Source organism: Lagopus leucura, unplaced genomic scaffold (assembly GCF_019238085.1).
Source record: "Lagopus leucura isolate 7727_CA_CO unplaced genomic scaffold, USGS_WTPT01 Super-Scaffold_100001, whole genome shotgun sequence".
Lineage (NCBI taxonomy): Eukaryota > Metazoa > Chordata > Aves > Galliformes > Phasianidae > Lagopus > Lagopus leucura.
In genome coordinates this window covers 26,798,661-26,820,296 of record NW_024962262.1, presented here as the reverse complement: position 1 = coordinate 26,820,296, position 21,636 = coordinate 26,798,661, and the positions used below count along the sequence as shown (strand labels likewise).

Genomic DNA, 21,636 nt, shown 5'->3' with positions numbered 1-21,636 from the left:
TAAGTGGTGTTTTCCATATGGAAAATGTTCATTTTTGGAATTTGTGTTAGCATACAGGCATTTTAGTGTTGAGCCTAAGAACCTATTGGGCTTCGTACAAGCACAATGGGAAATGTCTTCAGCTTGCAACAACCTGCAGTCTGTGTATAGAAAAAAACACATCAGGAAAAGGAAATATGATGGGATAGCATTGATTAATGGGCTCAAGAGCAGTCAGAAGACATAGTTTAACTGTTGTCCTGTTTTCAGTGGTACTGTAGAAAAGAAAAGCCTTTAAGGAAGGATTTGAAGGTGGATAAAAATGATGTCCCTTCTATTTATGGGGAATTTCCTCTTCAGTGATGGACAACATAGAAGGAAGGCTTTTGATACTGCCTCAAGGCTTTTGATGCTGTCTCCCATAGGCAAGCTCAGGAAGTGAAGGGTGGGTGGGTGGATGGTGAAATGGATTGGGAACTGGGTGAATGGCAAATCTCTGAGGGTTGTGATCAGTGGCACAGAGAATATTCTTCTCAACAGAAAAGAACACCTTGAAATTCAACAAAGACTTACGAAGTCTAACACTTGGGGAGGAATAACCTTATGCATGAGTACAGGCCTGGAAAAGAGATGTCTCAGTGGATTTTGATCAGTGTGTATAAGTATCTGAAGGGCAGGTGTCAAGAGGATGGGGTCCAGTAATAGGAAGAGAGGCAATGGGCACAAAATGAAACACAGGAAATTCTGAATAAATAAGAGGAAAAAAACTTGTTACTGTGGAGGTGAAGGAGCACTGACACAAGTTGCCCAGGGAGGTTGTGGAGTCTTCTTGAGGTCCCTTCCAACCTGGCTATTCTGTGATTCTGTGATTCTTCCATGGAGACTCAACAATCCTGGGTAATGTGCTCTAAGGGACTCTCCTTGAGGAAGGAGATTGGAATAGTTGATGTCCAGAAGTCTCTTTCAACCTCAACAATTCTGTGATTCTGTGAAGCTAGGAGATGCTTTGTTTAGAAAAGAAACAACACAGGATGACATCATGGGCTTAGATATGGTAATCTACTTCAACAATGAATGCAAAACTGTTAGTGGGATGACATATTGCTTTGAAAACTGAGTACAGCTTGCATTTAACTACAGTGATTTCCACAGCAAGAGAGAAATCAGAAGCAATACACAAAGAGTAGAAGTTACATTATCAAAGCAGGAAGACGGGAAATGATCTTGCAGTTTTCGTTTGGGTGGATCTTGTATGTTGAAGAGTACCAGTTAGGGCCAAATAAAAAAGTGACTTCATGAGAGGAGATCACAGATGAATGCACTATCTCCAAGGATGGAAAAGGAAATTTGTATCTTCAATTTATCTTGCAAAATTTAGACTTAGATCAGAACGTTAGGTTGTAATAAAAGTTGAAGACTGATTGGGTTATGGAGTTGAATGACTGGAAAGTGAGAGGGTTTTATTTTATAACGGAAAAGGGAATGAAAATATCTTTAAGAAAAAGGTTTAGAGCTACTTTTCGGACACCAGCCTGAGAAAGATTAGTTTAGATAAAAGGAGGTAGGTTTGCGTTGAAGAGTCATTTCTGGGGCTCAGCAACAGGGAGGCAAGAGTAGATTGCTTTCATGCATCAAAAGAGGGAGAACCAAAGTTGGTTACAGAGAATCCTCAAATACTTCCTCATATTCAGAAATGAAAATATCTTTGGTTCCTCATGAAAAACAGTGGTTTGACTATTTTAAAGCTATCTGTGTGGCCTTGCTGTGTTTCATATTGCCCTGGAGAAGATTTGCCCCACACAGAATTGATAATGGCAGAAGTGATTTTGTTCTGTTGCATAGTCCATACAGTTTTGTCCCAGTAATGCAGTGATAAAGTATGTGACATTGGGCGCTATTTAGTAGTATTTGGTTAGCTAATTGCAATGGAGACAGCAAATTCATAGAATCATAGAATCACCAACGTTGGAAAAGACCTCAAAGATCATCCAGTCCAACCATCCACCCATCACAAACGTTTTCCACTAAACCATGTCCCTTAGTACGATTTTTAAAAATTTCCTGAACATATCCACAGTGACTTCACCACCTTCTTAGGCAGCCCATTCCACATCTCACCATTCTTTCATAAAAGATTTTCCTAACATCCAATCTGAATTTCCCCTGGCACGACTTGAGCCATTCCCTCTAGTCCTACCATTAAGTGACATGGGAAAAGAGGCCTACCTCCATCTCACCATAGCCTCCCTTCAGGTAGTTGTAGAGAGCAATAAGGTCTCTCTTGAGCACAGAATCATACAATCAAATTCACTCAGCTACAAGGAAACAGAATCACTACCACAGTCTGTGGTTGAAATGAGTTGAGTCTGTTGATTCTTTGAGCATAGAAAAAGACATCAAGCCACTCACAGCTTGGGTTTCCTCCTAAAGATTGATGGCGTGCAGTGTGACAGATACTTAACAAAACACATTTACGAAATCCTGATGTAATGAAATAACACATTATAGGAGATTAGAACAATTAAAAAGGGAAAAACACTGCATTTTCTTAAACAGTCCAATGCATCAAAAATGCTTAATTCTCCAGTTCATGACACATTTTGTGTTGTTCAATATAAAAGTGCAAATCACAAGCATTTCACCACTTTCTTTTGAATGTCCTAATATACAAACAACACTGGAAAAGAATTCAATGAAGAGCCTGGAAAGTGGTACAGCTTTATTACTGCAAATAAAACATTTTCCAAGTACATGCTGCCCTCTTGCGTGCAACTCAGCACTGCCTCCAACAAGCAGCTTGCAATTCATCTTAAAACTTCAAAACAGCAATTTGTGGCTGTTATAACACAGATAATGGAGAAGCAAGGATATAAACGGGGCACCAGGGTTAGCTCCCAAAGGTTAGCTCTGCCTTAGCACTGCTCGTGCCAGACAGAGGTGGTGAACCGAAAGCCTTTGCCTGCTTCAGCTGTAGGTTAGAATTACAGAATTACGTAACAGTTTGGGTTAGATGGTAAAGATAATCTATCTGCAACCTCCCTTCCAAGGGTGCGGACACCTTCCACTCAACTAACTTATCCAAAGCTCTACCCAACCTGGGCTTGAGCACTTTCAGGGATGCATCCACATCTTCTCTGGTGTGGTGGAACATGCTGCCCGTTCCAGTGCCTCAGCACCTTCACAGAAAAGAATTTCTACCTAATATCAAATATAAATCTTCTCTCTCCAGCTTAAAAACATACCCTTGAACACTACACTCCCTCACAAAGAGTCCCTCCCCAGCATTTCTGTATGCCTCCCTTTAAGTACTGGAAGGAAACAAGGTATTCCTGGAGTCCTCTCTTCTCCAAGCTAAACAAGCCCATCTCTCCCAGCCCTTCTTCAGAGAAAACTTGCTCCAGCCCTAAGAGCTTTGTGGCCCTCCTCTGGAACCACTCCAGCAGCAGCATGTCTTTCTTGTGCTGTGGGCCCCAGGCCTGGATGCAGGTTCTGTAAAACTCCTTGTCATGGGCAAATAATGAAGCACCAACAGATCTGGCTCTGCATCCCTGTCACAATCAGTCTGCAAGCAAAATAAACAATTCAAAGTAACTAAGATTGTCCAAGAAATGATTGATTCCTTTAGCCAGTAGTTATTTTTTCTAATTAGTTTCTTATGAACAAGATGAGTTCCATGCACACACATGCTGAAATACTTACTTGTGCTGAGACAATTTCCATGCTGGAATATTTCTTGACCCTCATCAAGATTCTTTTTTTTTTTTTTTTTTTTTTACTAGAACTGCAAAGATACTACTGCATTCCTGTACAATCACATCTCACCCTAATAAAGACTTTACTCACTACTACTAAATTCTTCTTTATTTTTTTTAGTTTGCCCTTTTAATAAAAACAGATCCTCAAGAAAATTCAGAGCTAAATCCATGGCAAAAGAATGGCCTGGTAGCTTCATACATATGCTCTTTTTCCTACTGTGTCACATTTGCACTTGCAGAATTTGAACATTAAATTGAAAAAAAAAATCTTAACATCACAGTAAGTTTGTTTAAAAAATAATGCTCACATGTGTTCTGGGCATATTATAGCATGTTTTTTTAAAAAAATTCAGATGAACTTAGTTACTAGTTGCAAAAATGCAGCATAATATCAATGCTACGTAATAGGAACTCCAGAAGTTTAGTAGATGACAAATGCTAAATTCTGACAAAGCTTACACTGCATGCTCAAGAACAGTATTATTGCTGAAATAGATTCTTTATTTCTGAAACATTCCAAAACAGCAGTATACACAGTTGTAATCAAATATTAAGTCATATACCATTATAAGAAAGCATTGATTAGTGCAATTGGATTTTGTAAAAGATCTATCAAAAAAGATTTATTCACATTAAAACTCATTTTACATAAGCAACTGTTAATAAAACATTACAGTTTTATTCTTTGTAATAAAGTACTGGAAACCAAACACAGTCATAGAGATCACCATATCTTTGTAAGTGCAGTGTGACTTACGATGCCATTTTAAATACAAAACACAATGACAATAAATTAACAATTGAACAAATGGTGAAAGACCAACAAAACCATGCTGACCCTGCTGGATGGCAGTCTCCAGTGAGTGCTACTTTTTTTGTGCTTTCGCAACATAAATACACTGCTTTGTATTGCCAGTGGTACAATTTTGTAAGATACGTTCCTAGTGCTAAAAAAGTACATTACCCCAAAAATATTATTTATGGCACAGAAAAGTTAAATCATCTCTCTGTTGTTCAATTCAGGCAAGTTTAAATGAACTCAAGTATACAAAATAAAATATACTGGAAACACTAAAAAAAAATCCAAGCACATACGTAAGTCCCTCCAAAATTCAAAATAAAATACACAATGCCTTTATACTGAATAAATTATCTTAGTATTTCAGTATAGCAAAACTGCCCCAGAATCCTTAACTCCAAGTTCTTTCTAAGGAAATATTCTGGTACTTTGCACATATGTAGTACTTTCTTCAGTTCTACACAACAATTCTGCCATTGTTAGTCTGACGCAGCTGTTCGGGAAACAATTTATTAAGTGCAATATTTAGTATTTTATAAGATGTTCCTTTTTAAAAAACAGCATTGCATTATGGATATTTACACATTAAAATCCCAGGGGACATAATATTGCGTGATGCTCCTTTCCCAAAACATTGTTACCCAGCCAGCTGGGTATGAAATCTGCATTACTTATTTTCCACTGTTCATGGGCACTGTTCATCAATAGCAGCCATCTCTCCAGTTCCCATCCCGCATCGTGGTAAGTGATGAAAGTGGCTTTGGAGGCTGAAGAAAACTATGGAACAAATGACAGAAAAAGACAACGAAAGTCATATTTCACATGAAAGACTGAGGTACAAAAATATGACGTACTTTAGTAATGACACTCGCTTTGTGGCTTGCTCAGAGACATCACTACGGTATAATCCTGGCTCCATGCAAAGGCAACTATAAAGATCTATGGTGAAATTAAGACCTCCAATGAAATCCCATTCTGTTACTGGATAAAAGGTTTGCAGAAAGGAATTTACTGAATAATTCTCACATGAAGCATGAGATCCCCCTAAGTAGGAAGACTTGATTCTTCAGAGCTAAGCATGCTGAAGAATATAAACACAAATGTAAACTTATTTTTATCACTATGGACAACAAATCTTCCAATAGTGACAGATAACAGAGATGTAATGGGAAATATTCTCCAAAAAGCACTTCTGCTCATTGTACTTCCAAAAAACCCAAACGCACTATGCAGGCACTAACAAATTAAGGCATCTTAACAAAAGAAGAACTGTATCAAGCCCTGTTCCAGAACTTCCTATTCAAGAGATAAGATTATGTATCTCCATCACTCAGCCAAATTCAGAGAGCTGCCACTTCCTACACCACTGCCAGTGCAGAGAGTTAGCAATCCTTCAGCCACACACTCTCACACTTGGGCTCTAACTCTCACTAACAAGGACTGCTTAAAAAAACCATTACTGGCCAACTTCCAAACCTTCCAGGTTTTTATTAGCAAGGTAACTGTTTCAAGGACTATTAAAAAATAAACACACAAACAACTATCTAACTGACCTTACTACCAATCCACTAGTGATAGGCAACCTTATTTTAGTTACATCACAAGTTGCTGAAAACGAAGTGTCCCAATTCTGTAAAACTGCTTCTTAAAAAACCAAGTCCTGAGCCTTCTTTTCTTCCTTCTTTGCATTTCCTTTAGCAGTAACTTCCGTAACTTACTGATGTCTTCTCTCCCTTCCAAATGCCCTTGCACAAAAGAGACATTCTGTGTTAGCTGAGACTTGCCTAGTCACTCGAGAACTGTCTGGAAACTGGGACCATTGGCTGACACTGGTCCCAGCGCTGCTCTGCTCTTGTTTGGGTGCTGTGGGATAACAGGGCTGTTGCAGATGGCTTCCAGCTCACTCTGCTCATGCCATCATGCTCCTGAGTGAAGATGCAACATGGAGGACCAGCAAGTAGGGGAAAGAAGTTGGGAAGGTAGATCTGTAAACCTAGTGCCAGAGTGTGAACTTGGAGAAGGCTGGGGACTGGGGCAACCATTTAACAGGGAAAAAATGCTGCCTTGCTTAAAAGATTGAATGCAGATGGAATGTACTCATCACAAGTTATTTACACCACTTTTGGATGCTTTAATCTCTGATAGTAGGAGAAAGGCAAGTAACATTTAGCCACGTTGATTATCGTGGCTATAAATTGTCCCTTGTGTTTGGTTCTGAAGTGAAGTACTGAAGTTTCCTAACATGGGGCCTACATAAAGTGCCAATTTATTTTATGCAGAATACCAGTAACTTGGCTACATAAAAGTCTGGTTATAGGTAAAAAATAAACAGCTTTATTTTGAAAGAACAATTCTTCCTGAACATGTGATTTATTAAAGAAAAACAAAAAAAGATCTTTTCTACTTTCAATGAAGTTATGATTAAAAACAGTTTTATTTTATTATATACCAATAGAAGCTAGACTCTTCAAAAGATAATCAAAAATACTGCTCCTCAGAAATGACCATAGTGACAAAGTCAACACTGAGAAAATCTTCCTCTTATGGTTGACTTCCGTCCAAGAAAGTTTCAGATGCACTGAAGCCACACTTATTTTTCAAATGAATAAATAAAATGAAAGTAGGATCTTAAAGTTGTTGGCTGAGCTCCAACCTGTGCTTTTTGAGACCTATAAACTTGTCATTTACACAGTGATAACACTATATATCTTCCAGCATTGTTGGCAATGTATGACACTGCAATTTACTTGCAGATGGGAAGATATAATTCCAGACTTCCTGGACTAAAAACAGAACTGTTACCAATCTGAACCAGCTTCTAATAAAAATGGTGTTGAGAGTAGGGTGTTTTGCCCTCTTACTGAAATCTCTTAATTTTGTTTTTCTTTAACATTGTCTGTTGTATGAAGTTACAAAATAGCAACAGACAGGGCCTCGTTGCCCAGAAAGTCTCTGTCTCACATGTTGCTAAGAAAGATTTAAGAGCTCTGCAGAACATGAAGTTGAGGAAAAGAAAAAAAACAAAAAAAAACAAACAAACAAAAAAAAACCTTGACTATAAAGAACTCTAACAGAGAGAATTCCAGCAGAGAGGAGAGAAGGTTATAACAGAAATCTCATGATATAGTCTTCATCAAAGAAGAAATCTGACAGCTCTTTATCAAAGTTTCACCACAGTTGGTCAAAATCTGTTGTCAGTCACTTTGGTGTAATCCCTGCGTAACTCAAGCAAACAGAGAATATGAGCAATTGAAATTGCCAGTATCTATTGAAAAACACAGGAATAGTGAGAGGTAAACAGAGATAGTTCATCCAACAGAGAAGTAGGCAGTGATACAGCAGGCTTTCGCAACAGGGGGGATGCAGGCAATGGGAAAAATAGCATAAAGACTTGACACTAGTTGATAAAAGTTTCTCTTTGACAAACTTCAACTTATTAATCACAGAATATACAGCTAGAAGTTTAACTCCCATCTGCGATAAGGTAATGAAAACATAGTTTCTTTTTTTAGGCTTATTTTACTGCTTATCCTAAAAAATTACTTGGAAACAATCTCTAGCAAAATGCAAAATCAATTTATTTAGCAATATAGCTCATTGCAAGTACACAGTACTTCAGGATTCCAGGTTTGCCTATTGTTTCCCAGCTGTAACTGAAAGGATGCTGGTTCGACACAAGACCAAGCCATGCAAGATATCTCCTTCCTCATGTTCCAGTGCTGTAACATCACAGGTTGCATTTTTGAAGTCCACTGCTTTTAACAATAGGCATGCATACCTATTTGCAAGCTTATCCTATGAGCTTGGATCAGCAATTGGCTCAAGTCTGGAAAATGGTGAGTCAGATACACTAATTATATGAGATGTTTTGATTTCTTACTGATGAGTAGCAATCCATTCTTACCTAATTACATTCTAGCAAGTATCACAGTTTACTACCAGTAGACACTGTCCATCACTATTTGTGGAGGTAAATCTTCACCCGTTCACTGACTCAGCACTGGAAGCTAGAAATGTCTCTCCTTTATAGCCCAGCTTCATACTCCATGGGAAAAAAAAACAACACAACTAACTAAACAACTATCTAAATCAAATCTAGCTACAGAAGAAAGGTAGCCTGTTTAATTCTTACCTTCTAACTGGCTGTGCAATTTTACTTCTGGGTATGCCACTCCCATTGACGGCCAACGAGGGTCTTGGAAGAGCACTGCGCCCCAAAATCCCTTGACTGGCAATCTTGTTTGGCATTGGGATACCAGTATTAGAATGTAACTGTAGATTGTTGGATCCTGGAATACTACTACTACCTTGTACAGTTGGGCTTACATAGGCAGTAGCTTTGAGAGGCTGCCTAACAGACACTGGAAAATGTCCCACACTGTGAACTCTGTGTTGAAGCTGTCCAGGAGATGGAACTGTTAAAAGAGAAGTAGAAAAGGAAGTATCATGGTCAATATGCAGCAAACGAGGCAAGGTAATAATGCTCATCTCAAGACAGATTTAAATGCAGATAAACACATCATTATGCAATTAACTTGCTAATTATGAACTGCTGAATAACCCCTTGGATCCAATACTGCATCTGGTGACACTGCATTGATCTAAAATATCCCATTCCATCCCCACACCAAACTAAAACTTTATCCCTTATTCACCTTTCTTTCTCTCTCAAAGAGGTTTCATTAGTCATTAAAAGCAAACTAATTCCACTTATGCAATTGCAGCTTTGAAACCACTGAAAGTATATTAATTACTGTTAGATTATTCAGACGTTTACAAGGTTGTCCATAATAAAAACAATCAAAAAGCCATAAAAAGGTCTGAAATATAACAACATATTCCATGGCCGATGTTATGTAAACTATCGTTTTAAATCAATGCTACCCATTCCAGAAGCTTTATCTACACAATCCTGCCCTCTGGTGTACATCAGACAAACACCTGTTTCAGAATTCATGTATCTAAAGCAAACCATCAAAAGCCTGAAGCATTTAAACTAACTACAGCACACAGGCAAATCTTTTTTCAACTCTTTGAAAAAGGGCATCTTAAAACCATTTAAAGACATGGAAGAAAATAAAGATGTGTGATTCAGTTAAACAAGACTAGCAGCGTATTGCTATGGAACCTCTCTCATAACACAGCTCCTTAAAGACCCCAACAAAGCCACCTGGTAAATAATGTATTTCAGAAGAGTTACCTGTTACACACATATGTATACATACATACAGAAACACACAGATAAACATATATTTTAAAGTAGTAAATAAAAAAATTCTCAACACACTAGGAAGTGTTTCAAGTGTTTCAAGGACCATGAACATCTTTTCATTCTCCTACAAGACATGGATGAAAAGAAAGCAAAATAAATCCAGCATAAGAAATATCAATTTAATCGTTCTGAAGACTTTTGAAAATTCAGTTGCAATTTGAAGGAAAATACCCACAGCACTTCTGTGCCAATTTCTCCCTCAAAAACTTCACAGGCAATGGGAGGCAGAATTCAGTTCCTTCTGTCTGTGTCAAACAACATTCACTTTTTCCACTTCCCATAAGAATACCTCAATTATTGTGCTAGAAAAGACTGCCTTGGTTCTTGATCTATCTTGTTGACATTCTACATGAATAATTCAACAAATGACAGATCAATACTGTCACCCTGCCATCTAGAAGTCAACTAAGTTAAACCAATTACAGAGTCATTTTAAGTCATTCACTCAACATGTAATATATACTTGAGGATATAACCCTCCATTTGCCACAAAGTGGCTCCAGTTCAACAGGAGAGAGGTCATGTGTTTTAAGACAATGTAGTGTAATGTAAATACAGCATTGTGCAAATTACTGAGAAAAGCAGTGTTTTAAATGTTAGTATCAAAGCTAAAAATCTAAGCCTATATGAATTAGCTCCTTTATTGGTGCTTCTATAATACTACCACTGTATTACTGTAATTTTAATTTTAAAGTAGTAAAAAATGAGTGGGCAAAGAAAATAAAAGTTGTGATGAAACCCTCAGCACTGCATAAGAAGATCAGATGGAAGATGCTTTCCAAAATAGCAGCTTTAAAATCTGGAGCTATATTAAAATCACTATAAAAGGAATGCAGTCTGCCTTTAATTTTTCATAAATTGAAAAATTTATGGAAGCTTTCCAGTGGCTGGAAGATATACTTTACCATTCTGTCAATACCTTACACAAAGCCAAAGAACACAGGTACTTACTACATGACTGCATCCTTGAAATCCCATTACTTGCTCCATGTAGATTGGAATCAAAGCTCTGACTGTTCCTCACTGTGACTGGAGAACTAGCAAAGCCAGCAGTATTGTTAATGGTGGGGGTACTTGGCATCCGAGCTAGATTAGGCATGCTTCTTCGGAGTTTATCTGAAGTGAAAGAGCACAATATTCACAGTCATGTCAGAATTTAGCAACAAATGCAAAGAGTCTCTGAATCATTTCTGTAAAAAAATCAAAATTAAAACCAAATTGATTCAACACAAAGAAAGGTTTGGGTCAATAGGGACAATATGAATACATTATTATTAGCCCACTAACCGAGTCCTTCTGATTGCTGTAATATCACAGTTATTCACAAATCACTTTAAAAACACCAACACGGAGTACATTTCAGGGATTACAAAGACTTAAACGCTAAAGTGTCATAATAAGAAAGAGTTCAATGTAAATGTGTAAAATAGGTCAGATGAATCATGCCCTGAATGCGCCTGTTTCTTTGAAGCGAATAAAAAGCAGGGCTGAAGTGACAATCAGACGTGGATATTTATACTATGGATGTCTAAAGACACATTTCCACAGGGTGGCCGTGCTGAAAACCTGCTCAGTCTTGATACTGGCATTTGCTTGGAGACCTGGGCTGACATCACGATTTTCAAATCTGGTGGGTTTGCCTCCTGTCGTACTTATGGTGGACATTTTCCAAGGCCCTGCACAGAAAGAAAGCTGGAAATAGATGTATGGGGGCAGGATCAGTTGCTAATGTAAGTATGGAATTAACAGGTCATTCAATAAATCTTCTTTGATAATAGCACTGGCCTCTTGGCAAGGTTCAGTAGCAAAAATGTTGTGCTGCTGGCTTGTCGTTATGTTTTTTCTGGTACCAGGGTCAGCATGGAGTCTGCCAGCTACTGATCTGCAGTAGGTTCCAATGCACAGTACAGATCTGCCTCTAGCTCCTCCACTGCAGTGATGTGCTTTTCTTGTAAAAGGCAGCCACAACTACCCTCTTCAATGGTAAGCGGGACAATTTAAGATTAAAATTTGGATTTATGCACAGGAATAATACATCACACATGGCTTCCAACTGCTGTTTCAGGCTGACCTCCTAATTCACATGGGGATGAGTTCAACATACAGAAACTGAACTGTTTCTTAGGAGTCTCTGTTAATCAGCTCGCATAAATACATAACCTATTTAGCACTATAAAGAGCTCCTCTAATCCTTAAATCTGCTAACAACTAATGAGTAATGAGAATTGACAGTACAGTTCTATCTATAAAATGTATTAGCAGTCACTAACTTGAGTACGTATGTTGCCTATGTACCTCCAGCGAACTGAGTCATATTGCAAGGCTATAACTGTAGCTGTCATATATGAATTGTCATTATGATAAGGTTCAGTACAGCATTCTCCAAATTGTGAAAAACATGCTTGAATTTCAACGGTCCAACATTTTGAATACCCTCGTGTCCCAGCTCCCAGTTACCACTGCCTACCTGTACTTTTTGGTCTTCACATTCATCCCAGCTAATGCTGAATTTCAATTACCATAGGATGGTCTGAGATAGAAAACCATTGCTATCTATGAAATAGTTTACATAGCCCTATTTATTTTACTGAAATCAAACAGTAAGTATGGAAAGCAAAATAGGGAGGTGTTCATCAGAAGCGAATACAAGGTTTGACTTTCCAGAAACTAGAGTACAGCCAAATTCTGATAAATCAGAATTTTAAAAGGTAACCCTTCATTAAAGAATTAAAGCTGGTGTGCTTCAGTGACTCATCACTGACACTGGCAAACAAAGAGATTACCACTGTGATTCACTCAGGCAGTAAAAAATAATTTAATTGGTATAAAAATGGCACAATATAAGGTTTCCAAAATCATACTGAGAATGTGGACAATGGCATCTATATAGAAACCATTTCATTCAGAAATTTCAGATTTTGCAAATCGGAAAGCTAACTGCCTTCCTACGGTAACAGTTTTGGCCCAGAGTTGCAGAGAACTCACAAACAGGAGTTGTCTGTAGCTACAAAATGGCAAAAAATGTGTGGTAGGACAGTGGTAGGGAAGATGACACTACATAAAACAGATTTTTGTCGAATACTGTCCACATATCACCTAGTACAAGCAGAATTCCTAGGAATCTACATGTTCTTCCACTCTGGGACTGTGTAGACAAAAAGGAATAATCTGTGTTTAGAACTGTCCAGTAGATGCAACTAAAGTAGCAAGAAAATAAGCACAGAAGTTGCTTGGATTTCCTCCATGGTAAGGGTGGCCATTTCTTTTGCCTCCCACTCATCAGTCCCTTCTTTTCTCAGCAGTCTGCTCTGCTGCTGATTCAGTCCTTAGGCAGAAGATTCCTACTGCACCTGCAAATTCTCATCTGTCAAGCATTTGTGTTACTTCTTAGATGATTCCTTTGTCTGTTGAGATAAATAGCCCCGAAAAGCAATGAAAACAGCAGGTCAGTGTTGTGTTTGGGGAAAACCCAGAAATGCTCATCTTTATAGTACTTCGCAGCTTTCATCTCCTTGGATGATACATTCTCTTTCATCTCTTTCTTGATGCTTATTCTGTCACCTGTTTCCCTCCTATGAACAGTGTAGAGTCTTATGGGTGTTTTAAGTGAAAAAACAGCTCCTGTAAGCCTGGTACACAGAAGGAGAAGACAAGAGTTACGTGATTTTAATATTACTTCAGGTCACAGAAACCTGACTAGATATAAACTTGCTGGAAATCTATGAGAAGAAAGCAAAAATAATTTGCTAAGCCACTGATAGCAAACATTCCCTTTCTAGAGCTCTTAGCTTTTCTAAGAGTGATAAGAAAATTAACAGAAAGGAGTGAAGCAGAAGACCTGAGATTCTCAGGTAAGAAAATAATTTGCTCAGATGGCCCTGTTTATTATGAACGCTGAACGTAGCAAAGGTCTGCTACCATTCCAGTTAGCTCTCTGGCACCGATCTGTCTCAACAGAAAGTCTAAAGTATCATTGGTTGTTTACAATTTATTTTGTTAGACACAAGCAGCTATTAACAACACAGGACCAACACCTTCTATAGCATCAAAACTACTGTGACCAACTAAGTTAGTCTTAACTAAAATTTGGGTTGAAATTAGTAAGATATTGTAAGTAGAATGCAGTCACATGAAATGCTACAGATGTATATTAGCTCTTTCCCTTTTTAAAAGTGTTAAGACCAAAATGCATGGATAGGTCATGCAAGAGACTTAATCAGTATCTTGTCGTTATCATATTCAGTAGTTCATGTATATACACATGCTTGTTATTTCATGACTGTTCTTCAGATTGCATCTGTCACCCTTGCTTCTCATATCTGCGGCAGAATAATCCAGAAAAAATTGCCTAAAGCATATTTGCACATCTTCCTCTGTGTACTATACACACTGAACTCCACATTGCATGGAGTACAGGAAAACTAGGAATTATGAAACACACTTGAAGGAGTGTGAAAAGATCACCCAGACACAGATCATCGCCACTACATTAAGTTTCCTGTGGAGACCACCTTCAGAGCAGCTAAGACTACACTGGGAATCTGGAGGGATCTGGAGTAAAAAAAAAATTCCTCCTTGCTCAGGAGACCAGCTTTCCTCTTGGCAGTCTCTGAGACTGCAGGCCTAAACATGGCCTCCACCAGACAGCAGGCTTATTCCAAGAAGACCGTGGCGAGGAGAGACTGCCCAGAATGTGGCAGTTCAGGTCTCTGGCTGCAGGGAGTGCCTGACCCTGCTGCTGACTGGGGAGAGTGGCAGGGATTCCACCTGTATGAGATGTGAGCAGGTGGATGAGCTGCTCAGCCTGGTGGTGGAGCTCAAGGAGGAAGTCCAGAGACTAAGGACCATCAGGGAGTGTGAGCAGCAGATGACTGGTGAAGTGACTTGCCGGCATGCTGGAGGGAACGGTGCCAGGGAGACGCGCCCAGAAAAGAGGTGGAGCCCCTGCCCCGTCACAGACGGACAGACCTGACTGATGAGGATTGGAACAGAGACCCGACTTGGAGTCACGGAGCCCCTCCTGTCTGCCTACCTCACTTCCCCAGGTCCCTCTAAGCAACAGGTGCTAGAAATTGAAGGGGAGGCGAGTGGGGAGGCAATGGAGGATCTGCCTACGAGGGAGCCTAAGGCAAGGTACTCACCTCCATGCCTTGAGCCTGCCTCTATCAGGAAAGAAAGAAGGGTGGTTGTAGTGGGTGACTCTCTTCTCGGAGGAACGGAGGGCCCCATACACAGATTGGACCCGAACTGCCAGGAAGTGTGCTGCCTTCTGGGACCCGGGTCAGGGACATAACCAGGAAACCACCAAAGCTGGTTAGGTCCACTGATTATTTTCCTTTGCTCATAGTTCAGGGGGGCAGTGATGAAATTGCTCAGAGAAGCCTGCCAACTATGAAAAGACATTTCAGGGGTTTAAGCTGTTTAGTTCGAGGAGCAGGAGCACAAGTGATCTTTTGTTCTATACCTTCAGGGGCAGTGAGGGACACGGAGTGGGCTAGGAAAGCACAAGCAATGAATAAATGGCTCAGAGGCTGGTGTCAAAGCAGAAACTTTGGGTTCTTTGATCATGGGGCACTTTACTCAGCCCCTGGCCTGTTATCCATGAACAGAACCCACCTATCTCAAAGGGAGCAATGAATCCTAGCACAGGAGCTAGCGGGGCTTATTGAAAGAGCTTTAAACTAGCTACAACACGAGAAGGGGACAAAACAGGGCTCACCAGATGTGAGCCCAGGGGAATGATCTTGAGCTGGGCGTGAGGCAGACGACTCAGCTGAAGTGCGTCTACACCAATGCACTCAGCATGGGCAATGAGCAGGAGGAGTTAGAAGCAATTGTGCGCCAGGCTAAAAATGTTCTAGTTGCCATTAGCAAAACTTGGTGGGATCACTGGAGTGCTTTGATAGATGACTACAAGCTCTTCAGAAGGGATAGATGAGAAAGGAAGGATGGTGGAGTGGCCCTTTATATTAAAGACTGTTTTGATGTTGAAGAGCTTGGGGTTGGGAATGATGAAGTTGAGTGTCTGTGGGTAAGAATCAGGGGAAGGCCTGTAGGGGCGACATCTTGGTGGGGATCTGTTATAGACCGCCTAATCGTTATGAAGAGATGGATGAAGTGTTCTATGAGCATCTTGCAGAAGTCGTAGGATCTCCAGTACTTACTCTCATGGGAGACTTCAACTTCCCTGATATACGTTGGAAATATAACACAGCACAGAGGAAGCAATCCAAGAGCTTTCTAGCGTGAGTGGAAGATAGCGGGAAAGACTGTTGATGTAGTCTACCTAGACTTCAGCAAAGCCTTTGACATGCTCTCTCACAATATTCTTCTGGGGAAACACAGCTGGTACAAGAGCCTACCAGGAGTGGTGCCCTGCTAGACCTGCTCTTCACTAATAGAGAAGGACTGGTGGGAGATGTGAAGATTGTGCATTGTCTTCGGCAGAGCAACCATGACACTGTAGAATTCTCTATTCAGAAGATGTCAGAAGGGTGACTAGCAAAACTGCTATCTTGAACTTCCAGAGGGTGGACTTTGCCCTGTTCAGGACACTTGTAGCATAGGTCCCTTGGGAATTGCTCCTTACAGGTAAAGGGGTCCAGGAAGACTAGATGCTCCTCAAGATGGAAATCTTAAAGGTGCAAGAACAGTCTGTGCAAGAATGCCGTAAGGCAAGTTGCAGGGGAAGACCAGTGTGGATTAGCTGAGAACTATTGCTGGGACTCCAGAAGAAAAAGAGTCTATGTCCTCTGGAAGAAGGGACAGGCTACTTGGGGAGATTACAAGGAAGTTGCTAAGGTATGCAGGGAAGAAGTTAGGAAGGCAAAAGCCCAATTGGTGCTGGGTCCTGCTCTTTGGCCACAACAACCCCATGCAGCGCTGTAGGCTGGGGGCTGAGTGGCTGGATGACTGTGAAGAGGAAAGGGACCTGGGGGTGTTGGTTGATGCTCGGCTGAACATGAGCTGACAGTGTGCCCAGGTGGCCAAGTGGGCCAACGGCATCCTGGCCTGCATTAGAAATAGTGTGGCCAGCAGGAGCAGGGAGGTGATCATCCCCTTCTACTCAGCACTGGTGAGGCCGCACCTCGAGTACTGTGTTCAGTTTTGGGCCCCTCACTACAAGAAAGGCATTGAGGCCCTGGAACGTGTCCAGAGAAGGGCAACAAAACTGGTGAGGCGTCTGGAGCACAAACCTTATGAGGAGCTGCTGATGAGTGGCTTCCTAGCCAAGGGGGCCATGGGCCCCTTGAGCAGCTGTACGAGCAGGACAAGGTGGGAGGCTGTAAAGACATACAGATGGAAAAATACTAGTACGTTCTCTGCAAGGACACCGTGTACTTGAGGCCAGAAGTAAACAACCTAGGAGGAACTTGGGTCGGAGGTAAAGAAGTATCTGTGTGGGGAGCCGCAGAGATAGTTACTAAGGCATGAAAGCATGTGTAATCAATCATCTTTGTGGGTTAGGGGTTGTTATGGGGTTGTTAACCAACCAGTTTGTGCCAAGTTTGCTAAAGTGGTTATAAATATAGGCTTGTGTTTACAATAAAGTCGGAGTTTTCTGATGCACTCATATTGAGTTTCTGTCATCACTCCCTGCGCATGTGGACTAGCGAACTGACTAAATCCCAGGACCAGCCCTGCCGTTTCCACAGCAAGGAGCAGCTGAGGGAGCTGGGATTGTTTAGTCTGGAGAAGAGGAGGCTCAGAGAAGACCTCACTGCATTCCACAATTTCCTGAAGGGAGGTTGTTATGAGGATGGGTTTGGCTTCTTCTCCCAAACAACAAACAGGACCCGAGAAAATGGCTGCAAGTTGTATCAGAGAATGTTTAGGTTAGACGTAAGGAAGAACTTTTTCTCTCAGAGCCATGTCAGGCACTGGAATGGCCTGCCCAGGGAGGTGGTAGAGTCGCCGTCCCTGGCAGTGTTCAGGAGATGTCTGGATGAGGAGCTACGAGATATGGTTTAGTAGCTTGTGGTAGCAATGCTAGCGGAAGGATGGCTGGACTAGATGATCCTGCAGGTCGCTTCCAATCTTGCGATTCTATGATTCTATAAATTGGTCAAGAACAAGCCAAAATGTTCCTTATTTTGTAAAATATTCCACAAAATTATAGTTAGGACAGCAGTTTGCCTCTTACCCAATTGCTTCAGTTCTGATTTTCCCAAAGAGTTTGTTCCCCAATACATTTTCTTCTCTGAAGTCAGCCAGGAATCAGTAGACAATTTCCTTCTGGCAGGACTCCACAACAGACAGCAGCACCTGACGGCTGTCTTCTGATTCCAGTTCTGTTGGTAGCCATCACTGTCCAGTGCTTTTGTCCTTCTTCTGACCAAATACTAGCATCATCTGAAGGTTAACATCCATGCAGAATGCACCAAAAGAGGAATGACCTTGCTGGGCTGCCAGACTTCTGAGTTCTGATCTTTGGGTTTCATTAAGAGGCTCTTAATAAATATTAACTTCCCTCTGAAAAAATGCTTTCATCCACTGTGCTTCATCCACTGAAGCAGCCTGTGACCCTGGATAAATGTCCCTAAATAATGATTCTCTTAGATCTTAGAGAAGTGGCCCAGAATCTGAGGGAATGGTTTCTATAAAAGATATTTCCTAGGATACAAGAGAATGTAAAAATGTTGCCAATGCAACTTTTCCTTATGCCATGTCAGACTGAAATACCCAAATGGTATATGTAAGTCTGTCAGCGATTTCTAGAACTGAAGAAAGGTGTTAGCAGACAGAAAGAAAACAAAACCTAAAATGAACTACAGAAATACGTACTGGAGGATAACAACTGGTTGGCTAGCAGCTTGCACATTAATTAGTCTGTTTCCACTATGTAAAATGAGCAGGTTATCAGTACAAGCATTACAAAAGATGGGTCTTGTTACATACAAAATAAGGTTTAAAAGCCTAGATTTAAAAACACCAAACTGATGTCAGATATCCAACACTTGTTGACAGGATCAAGACTAAGTGCAGCCAAAGCTTATGTTGGCTATATAGTGAAGTGTCTTACAAGACATTTATTCATTCATTGTTATTTTCTTGAAGTGTTGTCAGCATTTCATTTGAGCAGATTCACATCTGATCAAAAGTGCACTGTAGTTAAGAAATGCGATACAATGAATCATAATTATTAGAGTCTCATAGAAACCTATATCACTTTTCAAACTACATTTGTAATTTCATTCACATACTTAAGTCCTTCACACAAAACTTGCAAATTCAATCCCACCTTATTTGTATTGTATGCACAAAGAAGTTACGAGAAAAAACTTAAGGGAAAAACTTGTTATCCTCAGTTTGTTCTGAAATCCTTAACAAAATCGTACTCAATTACAACTTCACCATGTGGGATATATACTATTGATTAATTTCTGTTCTTCATCTTCAAACATCTGAGCTCATATCTGCATTACATTTGTTACGCTTACAAGAGGTAAGACATCCTAAATAGATCATGGCCCAGTTAGAGATCTGTGAAATCATCAGTTAATACAACAGAGACATCAGTACACAAATGCATGATAAAGAACTAAAAAAAGTTAAGCAAGAGACAACATTCTTCATTATTGTCAGTATCTACATTTTGCTATGTTGAACATCTCCATTTTATTTAAAATTATTACTTCACCCTGACATGTCTCCTTTGAAAGACACATAGAAACTTTGCCATTATCTTTCCGTGACTTCCCTTCACTGCTCACTATGCTCAGTAATTCTTCGAGGGCGACTGAAAAATATTTTCTTCTCTTTTTCTTTAATAAAGAGTCTGCTAAAATTTCCTTCTGATTTTTCTCTTCCTCACTGAACTTCAGAAAGGTAAGAGAAGAAAAGCACTCAGTAAATCAGTACGAGGAGGTCTTTTCTCACCCCTCCAAACACACAAATCAATGTCACTTGACACTGAACTAGTATCTAAACACAGACCTACTGCCTACTAAAATGCTGTTCTCTTAAGTCTGATTGAAGTTTGCTTGGAAAGAGGAATGGAAGGAATGAGGGTAAGGAGAGGGTAAGGAGAGGGTAAGGGGAGGGAAGGGGAGGGAAGGAGAGGGAAGGGAAGGAAGGGAGGAAGGGAGGTAGGGAGGTAGGGAGGAAGGGAGGGAAGGAGGGAGGAAGAAAGGAAGGCAGGAAGGAAGGAAGGAAGGCAGGAAGGAAGGAAGGCAGGAAGGGAGGAAGGGAGGGAGGGAGGGAGGGAGGGAGGGAGAAATGAAGGCAAGAAGGCAGGAAGGCAGGAAGGCAGGAAGGCAGGAAGGCAGGAAGGCAGGAAGGCAGGAAGGCAGGAAGGAAGGAAGGAAGGAAGGAAGGAAGGAAGGAAGGAAGGAAGGAAGGAAGGAAGGAAGGAAGGAAGGAAGATGTGCACTTTCCAATTGAGGCAAGGATTTTGCAACACTCAATGATGTTCTTACAATTTTGTCTGAGAAAAGTAATTCCCCAAAAGTGTAAGCAATAAAATATTTCATAACTAACAACTTAAGAAAAGAAAAAGCAAAGATTGTTAGTGTAAATAGTGTCATAAGGCATCAGTAAATGAAATGGCTGATGACTGATTAGAAATGGGTTTTTTCAGATGTAGTTACAGACATTCAATTGATTTAAACAAAGAAAGCAAAGTTTTTCTATTAGTGAATTCTTGGCAGAACTGGAAATAAAACTTATTAGAATATAAGCATAACATATGCACACTACAGGCATTAAATACATCTGCAGCCTGTGCTACGGGTGGCCCTTATATATACATTCTAAACATAACACATTTACATTTGCATGCATCTACCAATTTATGTTAGCATTTGTCAGGAACCTTTTAATGCAGCAGTTGTTGCGGATTTGCAGCAAATAGGACTGGTCCCATTCACACAGAGAGTTCACTGGTGGGGTAAAGGGAGAACAAGAACCTGAGAAGAAGAGCAAGACTGCATGCTATTTTAAAATAGATGTATGGCAATTTAAAGCACGGTAGAGTATCAAAATTACACCAACAGGCAGTGCTTTGCTAAGTGCACTGGCAAGAACAATTTGTGAGTTCAAAGTTGTAGAATCTAACCACACTACCCTGTCAGAGTACAACCCTCCGCTAAATCGTGCTCCTGAGCACCACATCCAAATGGTTTTTAAACATATCCAGGGACAGTGACTCAACCACCTAATTGGGGAGCCTATTCCAGTGCTTAACAACTCTTGCTGTAAAGAAGCTTTTCCTGATATCCAACATAAACTTACCCTAGTGCAACTTAAGGTCATTTCCCTTCGTCCTGTCACCTGTCACCAGTGAGAAGAGACCAATCCCACTCGCTGCAAGCACCTTTCAGATATTGGAAGAGAGCAATAAAGTCTCCCCTCAGCCTCCTCTTCTCCAGACTAAACAGCCCCAGTTCCTTCAGTCTCACCTTGTAGGGCATATTCTCCAAGCCCTTCATAAGCTGTGTTGCCCTTCTTTGGACCTGCTCCAACACCTCAATGTCCCTTCTGTACTGAGGTGCTCAAAACTGAACACAGTACTCAAGATGAGGCCTCTTCAATTCCAAGTACTGAGGCAGGATTACTTCCCTAGTCCTGCTCACCACAACACAGCTGGAAAACATCTGTGAGCACATTCTCATCCCAAGTATATGCAGAAAATTACAGGGGTTAAGCTCACAAGACAGGAAATCTCTCTGCTACCTAGAATGACATCCTGTGACTGGAAAACAGACCATCAGCTCTAGTGGGCCTCCATATGGGTACATAGTGCCATTTGAGAGATGCTGGGTTGTTTAAGGCATCTGAACAACACTGACAGATGTCTGTGGTGAAGCCAAGAAGGGTGGCCTAGAGCACCT

General features: G+C 40.6%; 1 protein-coding gene across 2 annotated transcripts in view; it reads right to left on the bottom strand.

Annotated features, from left to right (window-relative positions):
* Positions 1–4,302: 4,302 nt before the first annotated feature.
* The window catches only part of SLAIN1 (SLAIN motif family member 1), a 57,118-nt gene continuing 39,784 nt past the window's right edge, over positions 4,303–21,636 (bottom strand). For both annotated transcript variants that reach the window (XM_042868492.1, XM_042868493.1), the window contains 3 exons: positions 10,757–10,921; positions 8,666–8,948; positions 4,303–5,310 (listed from right to left, as the gene is read on the bottom strand). In XM_042868492.1, coding sequence (XP_042724426.1) covers positions 5,235–5,310; positions 8,666–8,948; positions 10,757–10,921 — 524 coding nt within the window. In that variant the 3' untranslated portion in view covers positions 4,303–5,234. The remainder of the gene's footprint in view (positions 5,311–8,665; positions 8,949–10,756; positions 10,922–21,636) is intronic.